Here is a 24803-nt window from a genome sequence, read left to right as displayed (position 1 = left end):
TTCGAGAGCAGATCTTCATGGATGTTCAGGAGAGCAGTTTCAGTGCTTCTGGCAGCTCTGAAGCCAGACTGGTGGTCATGAAGACAGCCAACAGAATTGGAATGAAGGTTAAGCTGAGAGATGGCCAACTTTTCCAGGAGTTTGCCAAGAAAGGGAGTAATGGAAATTGGGCGATAGTTAGCTGGACAAGAAGGATCAGCTGTGGGTTTCTTGAGAAGAGGATGCACAAAGGGGTGCTTCAGAAGGGAGGGGAAGGATCCCGAGGCAAAGGAGTTGTTGCAAAAATCAGCAAGGGCCGGAGCGAGGGTGTCAATGTGGTCCTTGATGGTTTTAGAGGAATAGGGATGAACCTGTTTTGACGAGGCTTTCATAGATCGGACTTGTCTAGCAACCTCGTCGGGGGAGAAAAGAGGAAAGGACGAGAAGAATGGTGCGGGGGTGGCTAAAGGAGGGTCGGCAAGCACAGATGGGGAGGGGAGAGGAGGGGTCTGGGTGGAGACGGTGGACAGGATGTCCTGGGTTTTTTAAATTAAGTGAGAGGCAAGGGAATTGCAAAGAGCCTGGGAGGCAACAGGAGGGGTAGAGACTGCAGCAGGGTTGGCCAGCTCCTTGCAGATTTTAAAGAGTTTGGCCGAGTTGTTAGATGCCGCAGAGACACGAGCTTGAATGTGGACTCTCTTCTTGGTGAGGACAGAGAGTCGGTATTGCCTTTGTAGCAGGCGACAGGCCAGTTTGTCAGAGGATGAACAGGAAGTCCTCAATTTCCTCTCAGCTGCCCTACACTTAGGTTTAAGTGTAGCTAGGTCAGAGTCATACCAGGAATTGCACTTGGCTTTGAACTTCAAACGGATCCTCATGACAGGGGCAAGAGCATTGAGCGTATCAGAAATTGAAGAGTAGAACAGAAACAGGGCTGTGTCAGGATGAGACAGCCAAAGGTGGAGGGGGGGAGAGAAAGTGGCAGCAAAAGCCTCAACTAACACACGCTTCATGGGCCGGATGTCCGAGAAGGTAGGTGGCAGTGTTGGGGTAGGCTTGGCTTGGGGGGGGGGGGGAAGAAAGGGAGAGATGAGAGGAGGGAGTGATCGCTCCAGGAGAGAGGAGTGGTCAGAGGCATGGAGAGGGTGAGGTCAGAGGAGATCAAGACATCGAGTGTGTGCCCTGCAGAGTGAGTCGGGCCAGAGGGGAGGATGGACAGGAAGAGGGAGTCGCAGAGGTCACGGAAGAGTACAGAGGAGGAGCAAGGAGAGTCTAAATTTTTATTTAGGTCACAGAGGAGGAGGAATTGAGTGGTAGAGGCCAGGAGGGAGGAGGAGAGTTCTGCCCACTCACAGAGAAATGTGGTGATTTGACCAGGAGGCCGGTAGATGGTACCCACACCCACAGTAAGAGAATGGGTAGGCGAGAGAGAAAGCCTACAGACAAGGCATTCAAAAGAGGAGTAGGCAATATGAAGACGGTTGCCAGCCTTAAAGACCTTCCGGGGAGGGGTACAGATCAGAGGTACGCCCTGTGGAGGAGAAAGAGCCCTAGGAGGAGGCGGAGGAGGAGACAGAGGGCAAGGTAGCCAAGTGGGGGAGAGGAGGGGACATCAGGAGATGAGAGGAAATTGATGAGGCGAGGGAAGCGCCTATCAAAGAGGAGGAGATTGGCCTGAGGGCCTTGGACCATGACGGTGCCATTTAGGTAGACATTAATGATCACTTTAGAGGAGTCGAAGGAAGCCATGAGAATTTCCCAGCGAGTGCCATCATTAATGGGAGAGGAGGAGAGAGGGCAGAGCACAGAGACCATATGAGGAGTCCATAGATCTGGCGAAGGAACGACAAAGAGGTCAGTGAGGGTCTTTCTGGCGGAAGCATTGGAGTAGGTGTCGGCGATAGGAGGACCAAGGTTAGAGGCCAAGATATCCTTTTTGAACTTCTTCCTACCAGACTTAATGAGAAGGGAAGGATAGTAAATGGAGAAGCAGTTGAGAAAGATAGGAGAAACAGAAAGCGGCATTGAGGTTGAAGCGAGAAGAGGATGGAGATACTTGGGGGGAGGGGGGGTGTCTAAAGCAGGTAGGTGTTGGACAAGAGCGGTGAGGTCACTGGGCTGGCAAGTTACAGAGAAGAAACAGTATACAAGCAAAATACAGATAAGTTTGCAATGGGCAGCAAGATTTTACTTTCTAGCACAAAGCAGTAACAGCAAGATTTGACTTTTTAGAACAAAGCAAAAACAGCAAGATTTGACTCTTTAGAACAAAGCAAAAACAGCAAGATTTGACATTTTAGAACAAAGCAAAAACAGTGAGATTTGACTTATATTTTTTAAATTTTTTTTACTTCTATATTCTTCTATTTTTCTGACTTCTAACGTATAGGGAATTGAACTTGTGACTGGTTCTCATCATTTGAACTACTGCTGCATTACTTACCTGTGTTACATGGTTAGTTATTTGATGTGTTGTGAATGAACATACTGGTGATTGTATATATTTGTATTAAAGCGTATTGTGTGATACTACCTGCTAGTTTCACTTTTCAGTGTGTTCGAAAGGCCTAAACAAATAACTGTACTTTTATAACTGACTGTATAGGCTGAATTATTTTGTGGTTATCTGTGTACTCATTGAGAGCCCCTAACCACGCTCACACTCTCCTGAGACAAAGCCTTGACCCGATCTCCACTCTACATTGATTTGGTTTTAGCTACTCTGAGACTCCCTGTTCACCATAACTAGGGGGTGGGGGGGACTCCTAAAATCTGCCCACCAGAGCTGATTTTAGAAATCCATTTTAACACACACTAATGCACTTTTGAAAAATTTCACGGACAACCAATCCTAGATGGCTGCCACACAACTTTTGTATACATCTTCCTGGACAAACTCTGGTGATGTGGATTGCAAAAGAATCTCACAGTCCAGCCCACACCCAGTCTCTTGTGAGCTCCTTGTCAAAGCTCTTTTTCAGAGAATAGCCATACGTAGTCATGCACTGTCTCCACCCTAACACCCAAATCCAACAATGTACTGTTGCCTGGTTACTGGATTTAAAAACAAAACTCCATTTGAAGCGCCTTATGAAAGAAAAAGGGTTCTTGTGAGCCAAAATGTCGTCAAATCATGCAGCCACTATTTTAAAATACCCTACCACCAACAAGAACTAGTACTACTGTCTGAGTCAGGTTACTACTTTGGTGTTGGCTCTTCCCCCACACCTTCAGTACCATAAGGATACAAGCAAGGGACCTCAGGGAAATTTGGATGACAATAGGAGTGTATTATCTGATACTGTGGAGGAAAGGGTTTCCCTTCAGCTTTCTTCAGAAGTTTCAATTTCATATTCATGCCTTGTAAATTGATTAATATTGCACAAAATAAATTTTGTACATCTTTTCATTAAGGTGGGATATGCTGAAATAATCATTGCATTTTTGGTAGAGGGAAATGGGATTGATTTGAGATTTCATGCTAGACATACTTTTGAAGTTGATGCCCTAGTGTTCCATAATTGATTTTTACAGTCATTGTTTTGATGAGTTTTGCATTTGCGGTTTGAAGCGATTGGTGATTTTTTTTTAGTAGCTAACTACAAATTGCTTTCTTGCTTGACAGCCTTTTGGTTTGTGTTTTTCAGCCAAATGAAGTCTCCAGCAATCACAGCAACTTTGGAAGGAAAGAATAAAACATTATATTTGCCTGTGAGTAATGTTTTTGCAAAACAAATGTATATATTTTGAATGCATGCACAGCTTCAACTACAATTTAACCAAAATGTTTTTTTTTTCTACAGACTGTGGCTTCCATTGAAGAAAGAACCAGGCCAAATCTTTCAAAAACGCTGAAAGGTATTGACAGTTCAAGGTCGATGAAAAGGTGTCATTTGTGCAATCTGTGGAATAGACTTGTTTTAAATCTTCAGCAAATGGAGATTACCTTTCTAATGTTAGTTGTTTTTTTTTATTGGTAGAGTTCAGACCACAATCCCAATACTGAACTCTAACCTCCAGCATTTGAACAGTTGTCTCCCAGAACACCAGGACAAGTGGCAGATTATTTTGGTCCATGTTGATGCAGCAGCAAAGATCAGTATTACCTATCCCTTTAGCAGCCCCAAGTCGCATATGTAGCAGCAAGTAGTTGCAGGGCTCTATAGATCTCATAAATTGGGTGTTAAATGCCTCTTTTACCTGATAAAGCATTGCTTGGCTTTCTGACCAAGCATTGGCACAGCAGTTTGGATAGGAGTGCCTTTGTCATTATCAGGGGAACGGCTTTATTCAAAGACATCTTGTTGGTTTGTCAGAAGTGCCCGAGAGACTAATTGGATCTAATGCTGGAGGGGATTCTATGCCAGGGATGGGTGCTTGTGTCAGAAAAGCTGTCGTGCACAGCTTCCCTGTGCTTGTGTTTCTAGCATGCAGTACAGAGGATTGCTTGTGACAAACTGAGCATTAATGGAGCTAGTGCAGGTGATTTATTACTTTTATTTGTAGCTAGACTGCAGTGCTTTTGAAGCTTACTACAGCTATCCTCTGGGAGCCAGGGGAGGTTAACCCCTCTTCAGGTTGAAGATGTGACGATCACCAATGTTTTGAGTACATTGAAAATCTAGGAGATGAGGACAGTTACTCAGGTGCAAGTATGATGCTACGATTGGGGTGAATCTTTTTGAGATACATTGAGAACGTTTTAGGAGATCTTGTTGGAAGAAATTCTTTGTTTCTCAGTGAAATTGTTTTATTATGAAAGATTCACAGGAAAGGCCATTTGCTATCAATTGTGTGGCAAATAACACTACAATTAGGCTAAAAGGCAAACAAGCAGTCCCGGTATTCAGGTGATCAAAGAAAACAAACCTAATTAGACATAGCTACATTTGTTTTAACTTGATTACCCCCCACAAATAAGTGGCCAATTTCTCTTGACATGAGGGAATTGTGTATGGTAACACAGCACACGTGTAGTATCCTGCATGCTGAGGCTGTGCAGTAATCTGGATACTGCACAGGTGTAGAAAGATGGTCTTGTGAGTGTGACTCCAGCCCTCCTCTTGCAAGACTTTGCCTCGGATGGGCAGCGAGTTGGTGCACAGAGGAGTCGGCATGCAGAGGTGGAGCAAAAGGTTGCACCCTGGCTGCCTCCTGGATGAGATTGTTCAGGCCTCCGGCAACAGCACATGTGCTGAAAACTGACCAGAGACTGGAATAAATGATCGGGGGCAATGAAGCCAACTGGTCCCATGTAATTGGGATGCATGATTGATGAGCTGTAAATAAAGAAGTGATCAACCATATAAGTGAGTGGTTCCATGTTGGGCCACAACACAATTGGCAACGGGGATTAAGGATCGAGCCCACCACTGCAGTGATGCAAGGTGCGACACTGCCCCCAGCCTTCCTGCACACCAGGTAGGCCAGCTATTCTGTGGCCCTAGTGGGAACCCCTATTCAGGACTTATTTGGATGTCTGGGGGGTTGGCGGGCAGGGTATTCCCCAGGCAGGAAGAAGGCCATGCTACTTGCTACTAGATGTCATGGGGGTGGATCGTCAAAGGATCTTTGCAGGATTGAAGCCAGAACCGAGTGAGGAGGAAGAGGACTTGTTTAAGGAAGCTATCGGAAGGATAGTGAAAAGATTCTCCAATAATAGAACACTGTGTTACTCAGAATACGGTTCTATAATGGGAGAAAAAGTATAGCGCAAGTGGTTGAGTGTCACAAGAATGCATGTGATGGCAGCACTGTATGAATTTAAGGACAACTTTTGTATTGGAAAATGAACTGCAGTTAGACAAAGCCATCAAAATTGCCAGCACAGTGGAAGAGACTATGCCGAGACCCAAATAAATGGCAGGAAGATTACAAAACACAGGAATAGAGAGAGACCCAGGAGGGGAGGCCAGAGAAAAGAGAGGGAAGCAAAGAGAACCCCTAAAATGTCAGATGCACCAGCACTCAACACCTGGCGAATGACAAGGCATGCCCAGCCCAAAATAAAGAGTTCATTAACTGCAAGAGGTTTGGACACATGGCGATTGCATGCCACTGGCAAGGGAAGAAAGTGATGTCCATAGAAGTGACTGGAGATACAGGAGGCGACGAGTCCTCCGAAGAAGACAGGTAAACAGGTTTTCCCCTAACCATGGGACAGAGACTGCCCTTCTGGCGGTCCAGGATGATCTATTGGAAGCTGCAGACAGGGAAGCTCTACTATACTTTTAATGCTTGCCCTGTCTGCAGCATTTGACACGATGAACCATAAGCTCATCCTTCAACGGGTTGGAAAAATAGGGAGAGCCGCTAAAGTAGTGGTGGACTGGGTTGATTCCTTCCTGCAGGATAGAACCCAACAGGTGACACTGGGAGTTTTCCTCTCGGAGCTAATACAGCTGAGATGTGGATTACACCAAGGTTCAGCGCTCTCACCTCTGATCTTTAACCTGTATATCTGACCGCTGTTTGATATTTTGAGGAAACCCGGTTTGCGATTCCATTCTTATGCCGACGACACGCAGATTTATGTGGAGACAGTCAACTTGTCCGAGGCATTTGAAGGGATTGACCGGTGCATGCAGGATATAAAAAATGGATGGCATGTAACCAGCTGCAGCTTAATGCAGTGAAAACAGAGGTGATATTATTTAGATCAGAGGAAAAGAATAGAAGCACAGAACAAAACATAATACCACAGATTTTGGGTGAAGAGATCCCGTTTTCAAAGAAAGTGAAAAACCTTGGGTGCATATGGCAAGAGAACCTGGCCAGTGAGCTCAGGCATCATTCTGTGGTTGTAGGAGCACTGGTAAATTTCCCACCTTGACTATTGTAACAGTCTGATGATGGGGATTCCAGTGAAACCGATGTTGAGACTACAGAGGGCACAGAATGCAGCAGTCAGGCTTATTGCTCACTTGGAGAAAAGCGACCATGTCTCAACATCCCGGAGAGCACTCCATTGGCTCATGGTGGAGGATCGAGTTAAATTTAAAGTGGCGTGTCTCATGTACAAATGTTTCTCTAAAATTGCACCTAGATATCTGACCACCAGAATCCACCACTATCAACCAACGAGAGACCTTCGGTCAAGGGATAAACTTTTGGTGGATGTTCTGCGGACTAAACGCACCTCGAAGGGTGACGGGCGTTTCTCTGCGTTTGGCCCAAAGTTATGGAACCAGTTACCAATTGCCATACGTTCATGCACATCCTTAGAAGGCTTCAGGAAAGAACTGCAAACTTTCCTATATAAGTGAATTTCAGGAATAAGGCCAAGTATTGTTCCTCACAGTTAAGTCGATCTTTAGTTAACAACTGCACCCGAATGCAGTTCATTCTGCCTGGTGCGCGTTAGAAATAACCAAATAGACAAACAGCTCGATGGCCAGAAAAGAAGCCACACTGTGTAATCGAAGTGGATGGAAATGAGACCAAAGTAATGGCTAACTCTGGATCAATCAGTGTTTCACCACCAAACTCTCCCGTTTGTCCTGATGGCCACATAATTCCAAACACTAGTCCAGCTACCAGTGGCCGAAACACACCTGTGTCTACATCCTTTTCTCCAGTGTTTAATACCAACACTGGCACTACTATTCTTAGTTGTTTAAATCAACTTGTTTTCTCTGAAGCAGATTACATGATCCCACAACACTGAGGGGGACTTTTTACTCTGTCTGTCTTCTACACAATGTATTGACAACAATGTACGTTGATTCTATGTATCACTTGTACAGTTACTACACCTTTTGTCCTGTTTAAAATTGATTTGTCATTTAATTTATCTAACCACCTATTTAAAAAACTAAAATGTATTTGCAAAACACTAGAAGAGTGGCATGCGTTATATGATTCATTGAATATATGGGGGGGTGTTTTCGCTTAGTCGCCCTGATCAATGGTGCTCTCACTACTTTATTTACCTGGATAGGTCAGGGATTTGCCAGGAGCCCTTTTGATTGCATTGACTCTGGATCAGACTTAACCATACTGCCCATACAAGCATATGGTAGGTCAGAGTAAAGATGAAGTTCAAAGCACCCAACCACAGTATTCGGTGGGGCTTCATTAAGTATATTGAGCTACATAAACGTGACCATAGAATTCTAAGCGCTGTTGTGCTATGGCAGAGTGAAGATGTGTTCATCCTGAATATTATCCTGGTTCTCTGGCCGTCAACTGATGTGTAACTCTCCACCCTAGGGTGGTGTGTGTGACGGGCGGTGAAATGACACATCTCCTAATAAAATCGGAGCGCAGAAGCCTTCCTTATGGAACGCGGCAACCCGCCATCTTGCCACCAAAAACGCTGATCGCACAGGCCGCCTTCATGGACGTACTGGAAGACACCCTACGATTCTGGTCACTGATTGCAGCCATTGGGCTGCGACTGAAGGGGGGAGCGCATCGGCTCACAAAGACCCGTTGTAACACGGAGCACGGGAAGGTGCATGGTTCAAGCTTCCACCCCGCCGATGGAGTTTAAGATCCAGAGGCTCTACATGCTTGGGACTCCTGGAATCATACTGAAGGTCCTCCGAGACCAAGAGGCATGCGGTGCCATCTCTTAGACAGAGACAAGGAACACAGGGTTTACACGACCATGGATTCTAGACCTCAGACTGTTGTGGATGTGATCTCGCAACAACGCCCGCTGCATGTGAGATACTGGGGAAGACCGCGCCCGGGACTGCTACATACTACTGGGTCTCAAAGGAAATGACTGGTGTCCCGGACTCCCGGTGGTGAACCCGCCACTGAGTAGGGGTGGACCTCCACACAAAACTGCAGTACATCTTCTAATATCCTGTTAAGGCTTGCTACGAAATGGCGACATGTGTGTTGGACCTGGACCGTTGAGTGTTAGGAGTGGAAACTGGACCCAGGGGGAGGTCAGCACATAGACCCTTCCTTGCCACCCGCTGCTGGAGAATTATACCCAACGGCCCATACCTCACACCTAGAACGCTTTACTGTTGCATAGTCAGGCGGTACCGGACCACCCATTAGGCCTGACTTTGCAGGTACCAGCTGTGCTTGGGTGCAAACAAAAACCTGTCCTGAGCACCGGTGGGCCTGGTGATCTCTCCCTCTCTCGACCTTTCTGGGTGGACTGGGGCCAGCACAAACCACACCCTTACCGTCCCAGCAAGGGTCACTATACCAGAGACGTACGCACCTGGTACTCACATGGGACAAGCACCTCTGTGGACACTGGGGCGATCATACAGGCACCTACAGAATACCATCCTTGCCCATCCCGAAGGCCACGCTCACCATGGTTAAGGATAAACTAAGGAAGGCTTCCCCATAGAGTAAAATGGAACAATACGCGACAGCTGCTGCAACCCTTTCCACCAGTACTCTTTCCACTGATGTGGGGCTGCGGTACCAGAAGAAAATCTCTCCCTCAAAGACGCGATGGCCGCCATAGCTACCTCTTGCTCCTCTATGGAAAGAAAGCATCACCACAGATGTGTCGCTTCTACGCCATGACCTGCAAAAACTATCATCCCACACGGTAGAGGCAGAACGTCCTAATTCTGGAACGGAAGATGGGGTCCATGCAATGGGACAGCAGATGTCGAGGGTACTGGCGTGTGTGAAAACAATGCAATACTGCATAGATGAAGGTGAGGTCAGATCATGTCATAAAAACATGCGCATCCTGAGGCTGCCCGAAAAGGCAGAGGGGCCCAATATGGAGCTCTTCCTTGAGCAATGGTTGATTGACTTGTTTGCACGCAAGACTTTTTCAAACTTATTTTTCTATTGAGAGCCCTTTGCATGCCCTTGGGACGACCTACCCCAGGTGCGCCACCACGCGCCGTAATTGCCAAACCACTAAACTATAGATATCACGATGCACTACTACAGATGGCTCGAGCCAAAGGGTCGATTACTTACAACGGAACCCAGATCGCCTTCGTACGAGATTATACCAGGTAGGCGCAACATGCCAGTAAAATCCTTCGACCAACTCAAAAGCCATCTGTACTCCATGAACGTTAAAAATGGCACAATTGATGATATACCATAAGGGTACCATGGTACATTTCACTGACCCCCAGGAGGCTTGGAAATGGGCCAAACTACACTTGGATGGCGACTGGACACTGGACAGGAGGAAAACTAATAATAAATCTGGATACCGCCTGGGACGACTCCCTCCAGAACCTCCGATAGAAGCACAGGAACTGGACCCAGCTGGGCCCATTGACAATACTTGATCGGAATCAAATAGGTGAAGGAAGGGTGGCACTGACATTATAAGCAGGTACTGGCCGGCAGATGGACCAATGAATTCCCATGCTCTGCGTGGTTCCACCAAGGGTCTGCCGGAATTTGACAACCACAATCTTATTCAACACACCCCGTCCCCATTGAATATTTGTTTGTCTGATTGATTGTTTCGTATGGTTTGGTGTTTGGTCACGGATTACATCGTAGTTTGTCTGGGCAGAATATGCTGAGTTCTACCGTTGTTAGTAATATTTGGGCTATCATCGATGTTCAATACTTCAGGTTGGGGCGAGGGAAGGCGTCTTGTTGGGATTGTTCGTATCTGTATTTGATTGTCTTGGCCATGCACTCACTCACCCGAATATCTGACATGCAGACACAGCCCTTAAACCCAGGCTAGGAATGACTAGGAATAACCAAAGCCTTCTCAAATTTCTCACATGGAATGTTAACAGCCTGGGTTCTGGAATTAAACGACGACGAGTTGCCCAGTTCCTCAAAAGGCACTCTCCTGACATAGCTTTCCTCACGGAGACACACTTGGCCGGCACAACGTGCACTCTCTTTCGTAGAGCAAATTACCGTACAGCAGTTCACGTGGGTTTCTCAATAGGCTCTGGAGGGGAGGGGTCCTGATTTTGCTGCATAAACGGCTTCCTTGCACGCTGACCCTGGTTGAACAAGACCCCAGTGGTCGGGCACAATATGGGGCGAAACCGTGGGGATCCTCGCGGTATACGGTCCTCCACTCACTGCGGAGCTTCTTGACGACATAGTACCTATGCTTACAAACCACCGACCAGACTTGTGGATCCTGGGGCTGACTTTAATGATGTCATGGATGTGACGCAGGATTGCACACATACACATGAGAGAAATCCCCAAATATGCACAAAACTAGCAACTTTCGCCTCTGTACTAGGCTTGATGGATTTGTGGCGAGAGCTTCACCCACTAGAACACGGCTACTCCTACCACTCTGGGATCCACGCCTCCATGTACAGGCTTGACTATTCTTTTTTCTCCTGTCAATAGACTCATACAGGGCGACCAGCACAAACCTACTCCCTAGAGGAATCTTGGATCACTCACCCCTGATGTTAGAAATGTAGACAAATAGACTCACCCTACCCCCATCATGATGATTAAACTATTACTATCTTGGCTTCCCGGAGTTTATTGATCATATCCGAGAGAGGATGGATGAGTAGTTCGAAATTAATACGGATACCGTAGATCACCCAGTGGTGGTATGGGAGGCATACAAAACAGTACTCCGGGGAGAAATTATCTCCTTGACTTCCGCTAAAAAGAAAGCCCACCTGCAACTAATGGAAGCGGAGAAAGATGCATCAGAATGGGAAACAAAACATATATTTACTGGTTCACCCGAGGGGCATCGATCCCTTCTAACGGCCAGAGAGCACATCCAGAATGTTGCCCTGGACAATGCCAGACAGGCCCACTAGGAGATGCGCAAACGTATGTATGAAACCGGGGACAAAGCGGGCACAATACTGGCCTGGATTAGAGGAGGGACGACGGACATCGCCATATCAGGGAGATACAAACTGCACAACCAGGGCTAGTACAATCAGACAGAAAAATGGCTGATGCTTTCGCCGACTACTATGCTGCACTATACAAAAGCCCATCCGCACCGCTGAATACTGCTACACTAGACAACATTGCTCTCCCCGTCTAACGGAGACTCGGCAAAGGCAACTAGAGGCAGACATTACGGAGTCAGAAATTGCAAAGGCCATCTCCCATTTACACTCTGGTAAGACCTCAGGTCCATACGGTTTCCCTATCGAAACATGGAAAAGACTGGGAGAAGACTGAACTGCCGGTCCCCTATACAAAGTGTTCCTCCACTGCAAGGAACAGGGATCTCTCCCCCCTGACTTGCGCAAGGCTACAATAGTGCTCATCCCTAAACTGGCCTGAACTCTGTCAATCTTATCGACCAATTTCATCTATCAGTAGCTAAACGAAGTTGCTTGCAAAGGTACTGTTAGGTAAGATTTCCACAGAGCTGGTAAATCTTCCTTTCCTGGTTCAACCCCAGAACTTTGTGCTTTTCTAGTGAGATATTTTTCATTAATACCTCAGTGAGTGGGAACCTTTTTCCACACTCACCTAATCTTTAACTCTTTTTATGGGTGTCATTTTTAAGACTCTCCATAGTGTCTTTTTAAAGTTATCATGTTTAACAACTTATTGGCAATAAGTGCCTGTTGTTGCTGGGTTGCCCTAGGGGCTCCCCATTTAACTTTCTTGTGCTAACCTTGAGTGAACTACAGTTCCCAAGGGTAGAAAGGATCTTTGGATCCCTTTTACATTTTATTCTTGTGAAACCAGCACACCCCACCTTATGTGGAGTGCTGGGGAGATACAAAGTATCCCCTTTCACATTAAAACGGTAACAATTCTGTTACAGTGACAAGCTTACCTTTAATGACTGGTGGCAGTGATACCTTTTACTAATTTGGTGCACCTTTACCGCGGGCTGTGATCACAGCTGCAGTAAAGGCACCTAAGGGTGCTCATTTTACCAAAATGGCAACTGTCTTCCTTTTCTGCCATTTTAGAGTTTCTTGTCGTTTCCTGTTCCTTCCCATGACATCCAGGGTGGGAAATTCCTTTGTGCGAGTTTTGTCTTCAGCGGGAGTCCCCTGGTCACCCGGCCCAGGCTCCAGTCAGTCTGTAAGCACAGGAAGTGGGGGAGGAGTCCAAAACATCCTCCTCCTTTGTCTTACGCCTTGCTTCAACTGGAACAAATCCCAGTGGGGGCCTGGCTGTCCTAATTGGACAACCAGATGCCCCTTTCTTGTAAAATGAAGGGAGAGAATGCAGAGGTTGTGCTGTAGCTCCTGATAAATACTGGAAACCTGGAAGCTGAAGTCATGTAGACCACTGGAACAGAAAACTGAAGAGGATGACGAAGGAAAAGCAGTGGAGAGCCTGCTGTGTAACCGGTGCCTGATGGAGCCCTTCCTTGTAATCGACCTGGGTCTCCAAAAACGACGGCCCGAACCCAGAGCCTGGTGAGACCCACTAGACTCAAGAAGACCTGCATTTTGAGCCATCCCACAGGTTGCTGCGACTTTGCGTTCTTGCAATACCCCAATACCCTGGGACCTCCAGCCACTGTGCAGTGCACGGTCTTCCGAATCTCGCTGAAACTTCGTGGGCATCTTGGTGTATCTCCAGAGACACTAATCGAGTCCCAAAAGTCCCCTCACAAGAGTGCTGGACCTTTTTTAAATGACCAGAATTCAACCGCAATTTTCTGTCTTCTGTGCTCCTTGAAAAGGCACCAAATCTTCAGAACCACATTCAGCCATGAGGGAAATCTTGCCTAGAGCCTTCTTCATCAATCCCTGCTGCAAAGTCCCTTCTGAGGTCTTGTGTTCAGTCTCCAGGACAAGGAATCCACTGACCGGCTATTTGGCTGCAGTCCCTGAAGTTCTCCTGCTGCAATCTCTTCTTCATTGCTGAGGTACTGTGTTGGCTTGGGTATATACTTAACTTACTTACGACGAACTAATAATGAGACCACAATCTGCGAAAAAAAAGTTTGAGACTGTGAAGTGGATTCAGAATAACGAACAAAGGAGAAAGATGGCCTCAACATTAGATGCTGGAATAGGTGAACTTAAGCTGGGAGTTCCATGTAACTATCTGACGAACTGCCCGTCGAGACACCATCGTGAGCAGTTCCTGCGAATACGGCTGAATGCCATTGACACAAGAGCCATGTTGTGGCTTCGTCATTCCAAAGAAGTAACTGATGATATATGCCGATTTTGCTTGAAGGAGCCCGAATCCCTAGAACATTTAATAACTAAATGCACGGCAAAACGTATCCTACATCTTGGGAACTTTAGTCCTGCGAGCCCCGACTCTCGAGATTGGTGGTCTCATGCAATGTCGGGCAATTCCGTGAAACTATGCTGTGCGATAGTTGATTTCATCGCCTCTCTCAAATTGAAGGCTGTGGGTCAATTAACACAGATTGTGCCGCCCTAATCATGAAGTTAGATGGTACTTGAACAGTGGCTTTGGTCGCTCCTGTGTTCTTTAGGCACTTATCTTTCTTGCATTTTCTCTTGGTTTGGTCTAGTGTTAGCGTTTTTGGAGGAACACGTGACAAAAATGTTTGTAATAAAAGTCTGATGTCAGTGTTACGCTGAGACATATTAGACTGATGTTGCAATAAAAAATAAAAAATATACTTGACTAAGCCTTTTGGGATTTCTGTGTAGTCCTGGGTTGTTTTCTGTGATTGGGAGGTCCCTCGTCCAGTGCACCCAGTCCCACTGCTAGAATCCTGCTAGGGTGTCTTCTGTGAATCCCCTGGACCCTATTCTAACTCTAAAAATAAAGTACTCGCCTGTTTGCCCAGTTTTCCTAAGGAATGGTGTCTTTTGCTACTAAAGAACTTATTCTAACACTGCCTGTTGGTCACTAGTCCTAGTGCCCCCCCTTCTGCCACTTAGAACACTCATGCTTCAAGAATAAGGGAAATACTTTGAAGGGATTGGGACTCCTGCCTAGAAAAGAAATCAAGTGTTTTACTTGTAAAGAGTTGGCTGGTAACTGTAATTCTAAGAGTGAACAGTTACAAACGTTCTTACTGATCTTGAATGTGGGATGCACTATTCCTAAAAGTATGGTTAACATCTTTTCTTCCTTACCCACTGTTTTGCCAGTCTAATAGAAAGTAGATGTGAAGGTATTTTGCTCTCCTGTGATTAGGTTGTGCCTCTTACAAAAGTAATGTGTTAGTTTCACAAGATTATTCCTGTAGGGTTAGTCCTGTTAGGATAACTATGAGTGTCCCCCAACTGGGTCTTGCTTCCCCTGACTTGCTGCTAGCCTGTCCTTAATAAGTCTACATTAGGTTGTTGCCTACCTAGAAACACTATTCAGTAAAGTGTGACATTGGGTTTTACTTTCCTCTTCATTCTGAAGTTAAGGTATGTGGGTTTTACTTACCTTGTGTTAGCTGTGTGCCATCCAAAGTAAGTTACCAGAGTTAATGCTTACCTCAATCTGGGGTTCCCTGATTTCAAAAGCATCTCCAATTGTACATTACATCCTTAGGTTTTACTCACCTGGTATAACTGTGTGTTATGACAAAAGTAGTTATAGGTTTTTACTGCACCTAGAATAAGTGTTTCACTATTCAACAAAAGTATATTGTCCAGTTGACTGTTTGTGATTTGTTCCAAGAGTCACTGTACAACTGTAAGGGCCTACTGCCCTTGTATTACTGAATGTAATCTGAAAGTAACCCTTGGTCTTTTATTATTATTTATTTAATTTGATTTAGTTGATGCACAACTTTTCAAATATTAGTCATATTCATATTAGTCACATACATATAAAAGCAATCATTTCAATAAAGAGGTTTCCATTCTTTAACAATGTACATAAAATAAAAAAATAAAAAGAACTAATTCGCATCCAAGCCCAAAACATGACTACAAAACACAAAACGCAAGGGTACAGATTACCTTCATCCTTAACCATAACAACAAATCAGATGAATAAAAGAGCCATAATCAATAAAACAGAATCAGTAAAACAATGAAACAAGATCAATAAAACACCATTCCATGCACAGAGCGCTTTACCCCTAAGCATATTGGGGAAAAAAGGCACCATTAAAATGTTCACGGCGTAACCCCACAGGGAAGAAATCGTCACAGGGAATACAACACCCTTAACCTAACCCAGATTCTCGCCGCAGCGAACACCACCAATTATGCCGATAATGATAACTCCCGGAATCTTGTTAGATTTCTTCTCCACGAGGCAATACCAATCTTAAAAATTGCACTATCGCTATCTGTACCCTCTCTCTTGGGTTTGAGAACAGCATTTGCCAAATTTGGTCAGAAGAAATTTGAGTGGGAGTCATAAACACATCGTTAAAGTATATTACGCGGCCCTTCTTTAGGGCACCACACTCAACCAGCAGGTGTTGAAGAGTTTCCGTTTGCTCAGCCACTAGGCAATATCTGTAGTAATTTCGTTCTGTGGGAATCAATTTCCGCCTACACCACACATTGCGGGTGCCCCATAGGTTAAATCTAAACCTTAGAAAATCAGCACGAATCCGTGGCGACGGGGATTTCACTAAGTACGGGGACATAATACCATAACCTTTTACTCCAAAGACCCAGATATTGAAATCCTTGTAGTGTGTACACCTGGAAAGAGTCTTAGCCCAGTCTGCTTGAAAGATCTTCACTTTCGCACGCTCTGGGTTAGCAATTAACAATTCCAATGTGACATCAGCCTCCACCAGGTAATCCAGCACACCATTCCGCCAAAACTTGGGAAAGGCATTCCTAGATTTTAACAAGGAAGGGGCGAGCACCTCAAGAATAGTACCGCTATTTATACCCAACAAACATTTACAAAAAAAGGCACATTGTCTACATGCAGCCTGTGAGTGGATGACAACAGACCCAGTTCATAGCGTATAAGGGTTATCGGAACTGTATTGGGCAGGTCTAGTATCTCCTTCCAATACCTTGACTCCAATGCCTCCCAGCACTACTGGTTATCAGGCAACCTGCCCTCAACACCATAAAGCATAATCGGGACCACTTTCATTTTATAAAAGGAGACCACATGCTTCAGGGAGAATTTGCCGAATTTTTTAATAAGAATTCTGGACTGAGATGTTAGATGCTGTAATTTATTTCGACCGGGAGCTACCTCCTCACTCCTAAATTGCCTATTGGAGATCTCAACCCCCCAGATATTTATAATTAGATACTCTTGCCAATTTAATATCCTGAATCGACCATGAGCGTGGGGAGGAGGGACCGCTTCGCCAAGGTGGCACTACATATTACTTGGGATTTAGTAACATTGATCTTCAGTTTATTTGCATGCACATACTTCCCCAACCTTGCTAACATACGTTGAAGACCTCTATACAAGGTCATCGAGGAGTTTGCGATAATAAAACAAGGTAATCCGCGTATAGCAGATACGGGATTTGTTGGTCCCCAATCTTCGGCGGGGGGGGGGGGACACCATTACAATTCACAAATTCATGTCCCAGATCAATGATAAAAAAAATTGAAAAGGAACTCTGCCAATGCGCATCCCTGTTTTAGACCACTCTGGGTTTCAATTTCGGGCGATAGCATCCCATCTAAAGTAATACGAACTCTCATGGTGGTTTATGTGTGAAACAGGATAATTAAGGACAATAAGGAGGCAGGACATTGATGGGCTTCCAATTTACGAAATAACAGCTCTCTATCCCCTGAATCAAAGGCCGCTTTGAAATCAATAAACCCCATGTACAGGGGTTGATTTCGCTCTGCCTGTTATGCTTTATCAGATTCAAGGTTATTATGTTTGGGATAGTACCAAGTCCCTTTACAAACCCTGTTAGCAATGGGTCTGAAAGTTTTTTTCCTTCCAACCCATGACTGAAGTTTTCTCAGGATTAAACGGCAATACAATTTCCCCGGTACATCAAGCAGTGAAATAGGCCTATAACTGCTTGGATCTTGTCTGTCCCCCTTCTTATAAATGGGTATGGTGATCGCTTGGGTCCATGAACTAGGCAGTCTCTGTGTTAGATTAACCAGCCGAAAGATTTTAAACAGTACAGGGGCCCATAATTCACGAAATCTTTTAAGCTCAAAATTAGACAGGCCATCTGGCCCACTTGCCTTTGAGTTACTGGCTGATTTGACCAAAAATAGGATGTCAGCTAATTCAAACTCCAGGTGGAAGGCCGCCGAGGGTCTGCTAAATTCGGAGACCACTTCAGATGCCGGGGAGGCATAAAGCTGTTTAAAGTGGTCAACCCATGTCTGAGTTTGCACTGCATTTGCCTGCAACATCAGTTGTGGGGCCACCACAGAATGATTTTACGCAGACCACATTTTTGCAATATTTTTCCACGCCAATATGTTTAACATATTTGCTCCATCCTCCTGGAACAGAGCCGCACGCTGACCTCTAACCCAATTTCTATATGTGGTTTTCAGCCTAGTGATAAGAAAATTATTTGCATTGGCGGGAGCCTTTTGAGCCAATCTAAGTTCTGCACAGATTCTAGCTTTCCTTTTTTTTACCTCCTTTTTTGTAAACATGGAGGTGAGATGTTATTTGCTTTCCTTTATTGGGCGAAAATTCAGGGTCTCATTTCGTCTCTCCAGTGCCCGTACCTGATATTTTTTGCTTGATGGCCTGCGACGCAACAATGGTAGTGCGTTTGGAAACAGGAATTACCTTAAACTGTTTTACAGATGAATTCCTTTCATATTTTGGTGTTTGTTGGTTCTTTGGGAGATTTTTTTGTGGTAATTTTTTTTTTCCTCTTCTCCACCCACCTTAGGTTGCTTCATACCTTGGGTGGCAGAAGGATAGGGACTATCACCCTTCTTACCTGTTTGGTCACAAGGGGCAACCACACTATCAGATGGCGCTAATTTCAAGCTATTTTCACCTACTACAAAAAGTCCCAAACCACCTATAGGATTTTCATAGATGATCTCATCAAAGCACAGATTACTGATTTGGCTACATTTGTATTTGTTACCATGCAAGTCAATGCCCCAGATACTACTTTCGTCTACATTACTCTCCGTTTGAGACGCCACTGAAGTCATGACGCCCTTCAATTCGCTTGTTGACACTCTTATCCCACACTTTAGCAGGGTTACATGCATTCTTCTCTTGCCAAGCGATGATTTTACCCATATATTCACTCTGCGCGATTAATTTCTGTTCACATATATTTAAAGATTTTGACATTGCAACTAACGCAAGATTTATGCTGTGTAATGCAATTCCCCATCCATTATCGGGCTGATGTATAACTACAGAGGTGTTCATACTTTGATTGGTAGTTGACACTTTTAGCACTTCAGGGGAGTCCTTCACAGATGGTTAGTCGCTTATAGTGGTCTCAGAAACATTACTGGCGATGCTGACATATTTACAGGGAGGAGGGTATCAGAAAACAGTCATTCGCATCCAGATCAATCACCAAGACATCACCCCCATCCTCTGCCCGAGCCGGGGGCTTAGGCACATCCTGCTGCGAAATCCCTGTTGCTGGGCCAAGTAGGGCTGTGTCTGATATAGAACAATTGTCTGACGGGCATTCAGCCTGCTGACCCTTATTCTGATCCACTAATCGAGGGGATGCTTCAGCCGCAGCCGATTTAAAAGCCGCAGGCAGTTTTTCCCTCGCAACTACCCCATCCTCCTGGCTGGCAAGGGGCGTGTTGCGAGTCTGCGCCCGAAACGCAGACAACGAACCATTGCAGAATTGGCAAATGTCCACATTGCCTGCCGCATTATCTTTCCAACTACCCCTTCTAGGAGTAGAACATGAGAGGGATGCTTCACTATTTTTCCTTGTGGAGCCCACTCTCACACTCCTTAGGGGTCTTCGCACAGGCATTCCCGTTTTTAGGGATAGGCGAATCATAGTCTTCTCGCACTTAATTATCTCCCCCTCACCTGGAGTACACACACCAGTACAACCGGGGAGTCCCCGCCGCCCCAACGCCGCAGTGAAAAAGCGGGACTCTCCGGGACTCACGCGGAGGCACAACCACAACCTAAAGGTTACACCCTGTCCAGGCAATAAACACTGTCACAAGGATCAGATCCGCAGTTACTAGCGAAGGGGCAAAACAGCTTAAAGTTATGAACAGGTGCTACAGGGCACAACAGCCTCTATACTGCTACCAGAGGCTACCGGACCGCCAATTCCGGTCTGCGCAATCACTTACTCTGGTAGCAAACAGTAGGCAGAAATATTACCATTGCCCTCATTGTCTCCTTGTGACTCCGTATCCACTTAAGATCAGCAAGCAGAATACAGGAGACACAGCAACCACTGTAGTCAGGGCCTCCAGACTACCACAGGGACCGCAGCGTTGTTTACCAGTATGGGATGGGCACAGCCGCTCGAACACTTGAGCCCTCAAACGGTGCGGGAATTAGAGGAAAGGACCCAGAGAAGGCCGCGTACACGTACGCTGAAGACCAAAGAGCCGCAAGCTGCACCTCACGAAAGGATCAGAGAAACAAAGGAGGTCGCTTCCGACAACTCTCTTCATACTCATTTACTCCCAAAGAATAGGCTTGACGTATACTAAATGTGTATAACAAGGTTTTGACTTCCCTAGAACTACTGATGGGTGTTCCAAATAAGGTCTATACTTGGGTCTGTGGATTTCAAGTATAGTGTTGTGTTTTTATACTGTGATTTCATATAATGTGTTAGTACTTACTTACCCCTAGATTTATCTGGGCCTACCTGTCTTTAAGTAAATCCTTTATTTTTACAATATATAGTGTTTCAGTGTTTCTTTCGATCATTTTTATTACAATTTCACTTGTACTGTGTCTACTGCCCTCTCTCCCTCCTAAGATAAGCCTGGCTGCTCTTTCTACGCTACCCTATACTCAGGTGGTACAGCCTTATACTAAGAAGGGAAGCTTGTACTTCCTCAGTTGAATGGTTTTACTAAGCCCTTAGTTGGACATCAGAAAATCTGTCCTAACAGGTACTATCAGCCAGACTGCAAGCAGTGATCCCTACCTTAATTCACCGGGACCACTGCAGCTTTTTGCCAGACAGATAGTCACGTAGGAATATTCATAGGCGGTCTCTTATGCAGGAGAGGGCACCTGTCCTTCGTGAAACCCTTGCATTGCTGGCCATTGATTTTGAAAAAGCCTATGTTTCTGTGATATGGGAGAGCCTCTAGGGAATTATGCGTAAAAAGGGATTTGGTGAGACCTTTCTGGGAGGGTTCCAGCTGTTATACGAGTCTCCAGTGGCGGACGTCTGAGTTAACGGGTGGCCCTCTAAACCCTTCCTGCAGGGATGCCCCATGTCCCAATTGTTTGCAATGGCGTTGCTTCGACAAACTGGGTCATGGCCGGGATTTCGATGGCTCGGGGGTGCAGAGGATAAGGTATCTGTATAACCCGACGACCTCCTGAAATATCTTAGCGACCTGGCCCACGCCTGTCCAATTGTCACTTGTATCCTGGAGCAATATGGCGCCTTCAGTGGCCTATTCAACTGGAACAAATCAATATTCTTCCCGATTAAAGGGACGGAGCACATACTCCCGCCCCCCCCCCCGATCCCCAAATTTCCCATACCGTTTGGATTCTGTCCACTTTTGCTATCTGGTAATACAGTTAACTGTGGATCCCTCGGAATATCTCACTCGTAATCTACATCCACTTATTGCACGGCTCTCAGCTGACGCCCAAGCAGCCCTGTTCAAAATGTTTGCACTGCCACACTTTCTATACATCTTACAAAACATCCCTCTGAGCATCCGGAACCAGGAATTTCACAAAATAGATGGCATACTGAGGGTTCTACTCTGGGGAGGGGGGCACCCACGGATCGCCCTTCACACACTGCAACGCTCTGTTTGGGGGGTGGGGGGTAATAGGACTACCACACATCCAATCGTACTATTGGGCGAGTCAAATGATGGTCGTCAATGATCTCTTTCAGGGCGACCAGGAGCTCCCCCATGTCCGGGCCGAAGTCATGGGACTTCAGGCCATACCGCCACTTATGTATTTATATGAACCACTCAAGAGCTCCACACCCAGGATGATGGCGAAGCAAGTCGCATTGATGTGGAGGGAAGTCCACAGACACATTGGTTGGGGGTAAAAAGCTGACCATGGTACAGTCCCTATGGAAGAATGATAGTCTACCAGAGGGTAGGCAAGCTCCCGATCTGGCCGGAATGGGTGGAGACCAGAGTGGGGACAATAGGAGATGTAGTCACAAAGGGAAAGGTTACTCCCTTTGAAGACTTGAGAGGCAGATTTAATTTACTCTTCCAAGCACCAAACACAACTATCTGCAGCTCACCCACGCACATCTTTACCGCACTGTTGGATATGCCGCAATGCACACCACTAGAACAAAATATTCTCCTTGAACACATACCCACGAAGGTAACCTCTACAATGTACAATGTTATAACCGCTTTTGTGACAGCATGGCTGTCTAACCTTAAAGCAAAGTGGGAAATCGATGTGGGAGCCATTGAACCAGAGTACTGGATACTGGCATTGATGTATCCATGGGAAACTGCAATCTCCTCTAGACTGCGACTGAGACAACTCAAAATCTTACACCATCTATTATTCCAGGGTTGCGCTGCACAGATGGAACTGAACTAATAGCCCTAACTGTCTTCGCTGTCGTGGGGAGGAGGGAACGTTTATCCATATCCTATAGCAAGGCCCCTGAATACAACTTTTCTGGCAGCAATGTTGTGATAAGTTAACAGGAGCGCTGGGTCAAGAGTTACCACAGGATCCTAAGGTACTGTTGCTGGGGGCTAGGGCTCGCTGCGAGAAGCTTTTCCGATCTACAACGACCGGGCTGATTAAACGGATCTCAGCAATGTCCTCTTTTCGAACAATGGTTCTCTGACGTGGACATCTGTATGGCAATTGTTAGGCAAGATTTTGAGCAGTACCCTTTGGGTGCACTACAACAACCTTGTCCTCCTGGCAATAGGAACCCATTCTTTGGTATAAGTGTGTACTACACAGGTTGGTAGTATGGCTGAGCATCCAGGCTTCTCTCAAGAGGAGTCAATGTGAGCCAAAGGGCAGTTACACAGAGATTCACAGTGACAAGTATTCAAATAAACACTCACGGTTTCGTGATTAAACAATTATTAATTTATTTTACAGTCAGTTTGAATAAGCCTTCTTCAGAAGGGGCAATATAATAGTAACACACAAATACACCCCAAAATACACTCTTAGTTTCTCTAAATCAGCAGATGCCCATTTGGGATAGCACACAGACACTTCCTACACCCTTAGGTGAATTAAATAGCTAGGACACTGTGGACATTAACATATCACTGATACAATTAGAGCAATACTGAGATGAGTGTTAAAGTAAAGAGATTTCAGAATAAAACAAGAGATCACACACATATTCTGAAGCAGGTAAGTACTTTTGAACCCCCCAATGCAAAGTAAATTAATCTCTTCCTGGAGGGAAGGTAAGGCACAAGCAAAGGAGAGGAGTCATTCAGAGAGCCAGGCCAGCCATTGTCAATTGCGCAAAGGTCTAGGTGAGCTAAAGTACATCTTGCAGGTAAGTAAATGTCTTGCACAATGTTTTAGAAATCTTTGTAGAAAAAGTAGAATCAATGTATGGTGACAAACTGGGAGGCTTGTGAGAAGTAGAAGATGCAAGCAACTCTACAGAAGCAACCAAGACAAGTCTCAACTGAGATCAAGTAAGGCTACAACAACAAGAGGTAAGTCCTCTCAAACTTTACAGTATTTTTGGTTGGAAGAAATGGTTCCAGCTGGCTTCTGTTCCTGTGCAGCTCTGCAGATCCTTTTGTTCCTGTGCCTCAGTTGTGGGGACAAGAGGGAGGACTCCTGGGGACTCATGCACTGCAATGGGACGGTCAGCCACAGAAAAGGCAAACTTCTATTCAGTGGAACTTTGTGGTTTCAGCTCCTCGAGTCTCAGCAAATAGCACCACTGCAGGCTCTCGGATACCACTCTGGACTTTCCTCGCATCTGGGGTCCAGCACTCTGCTGAGGTGGCTCAGGCTTGGTCAGTCCTGCTTACTGGGAGTCCGGAGGATCTTCCACAAGCTGGGGTCTGACTTAAAAGTGATGCACTTCGTTGTTTGTTCCTCTCCCTGGCACTTCGGTTCCAGCAGCTTCAAGAGCATGTCCTAATGAGTTCACTTTGGAGTTGATTGTTCCCACCAACTCAGGGCTTCTCTAGTCGAGGAGAATTCAGAGCTTCAGCAGAGCAGCAGGGCTTCACCGGGCAAACCGACGGCGCAGGAGTTACAGCAGGCGTCTCTTCCAAGTTCTTCAGGTTCCTTCGTCCAGTGGTCATCTCTGAAAAAAGCCTTGCCTTTTATGCAAGTTTCTCCCATTCATTCCAGCCTAGCTGTCAATCACACAGCAGGTTGGCTGTCCCTGCCAAACAGCCAGCCGGGCCATTCAACTTTTGGGTGCATTCCTGTAACCAAGGGGGTTAAGTACAGGGTGTTTGGGGCACCTCTCTTACTTCCTGCCCCTGCCAGACATACTGGAGCCAGAGGTGGGCTTCACTCCTGAATCCCGCCAAAGACAAAGCGAACAAAGGGACCAAACCTGGTTTGGCGCACAGAGTAAATCTGAAGGACCTTTTTACCTTTCCAGCAAGAAATGGCGAAAAAAGAAGACCACTGCCATTTTGACAAAATGAGCATCCATGGGTGCTTTACTGCAGCTGCAAACGCATCCCGTGTCAAAAACACATGATAGTAAAACGTAAACCACTGCCACCAGCCATTAATTGTAGGAAGGGTAACAAAGATGTTACATGAGAAACGAGACAAAGGGGATACTAAGTAACACCTCCAGCACCCTATGGTAAAATAGTGTGTGCTGGGTCTAGAAAGTTACAAATGGTAAGTAAATTCACTTTCACTTTACTGCTCTTGGAAACAGTAGTTTATCCAAGAGAACATAGTTAAACCTTTGCGAAATC

At 45.7% G+C, this 24803-nt stretch overlaps 1 protein-coding gene across 6 annotated transcripts in view; it reads left to right on the top strand.

Moving 5' to 3' along the window:
* UBA3 (ubiquitin like modifier activating enzyme 3) overlaps window positions 1-24803 on the top strand; it is a 1318404-nt gene that overhangs the window by 1138133 nt on the left and 155468 nt on the right. For all 6 annotated transcript variants that reach the window (XM_069643803.1, XM_069643802.1, XM_069643804.1 and 3 more), the window contains 2 exons: window positions 3627-3690; window positions 3783-3837. In XM_069643803.1, the coding sequence (XP_069499904.1) occupies window positions 3627-3690; window positions 3783-3837 (119 nt within the window). The remainder of the gene's footprint in view (window positions 1-3626; window positions 3691-3782; window positions 3838-24803) is intronic.

The sequence above is a fragment of the Ambystoma mexicanum genome, chromosome 2p (genome assembly GCF_040938575.1).
Source record: "Ambystoma mexicanum isolate Mex_15411 chromosome 2p, UKY_AmexF1_1, whole genome shotgun sequence".
In the NCBI taxonomy this organism is placed as follows: Eukaryota; Metazoa; Chordata; class Amphibia; order Caudata; family Ambystomatidae; genus Ambystoma; species Ambystoma mexicanum.
This window is presented reverse-complemented; position numbering and strand designations above follow the sequence as displayed.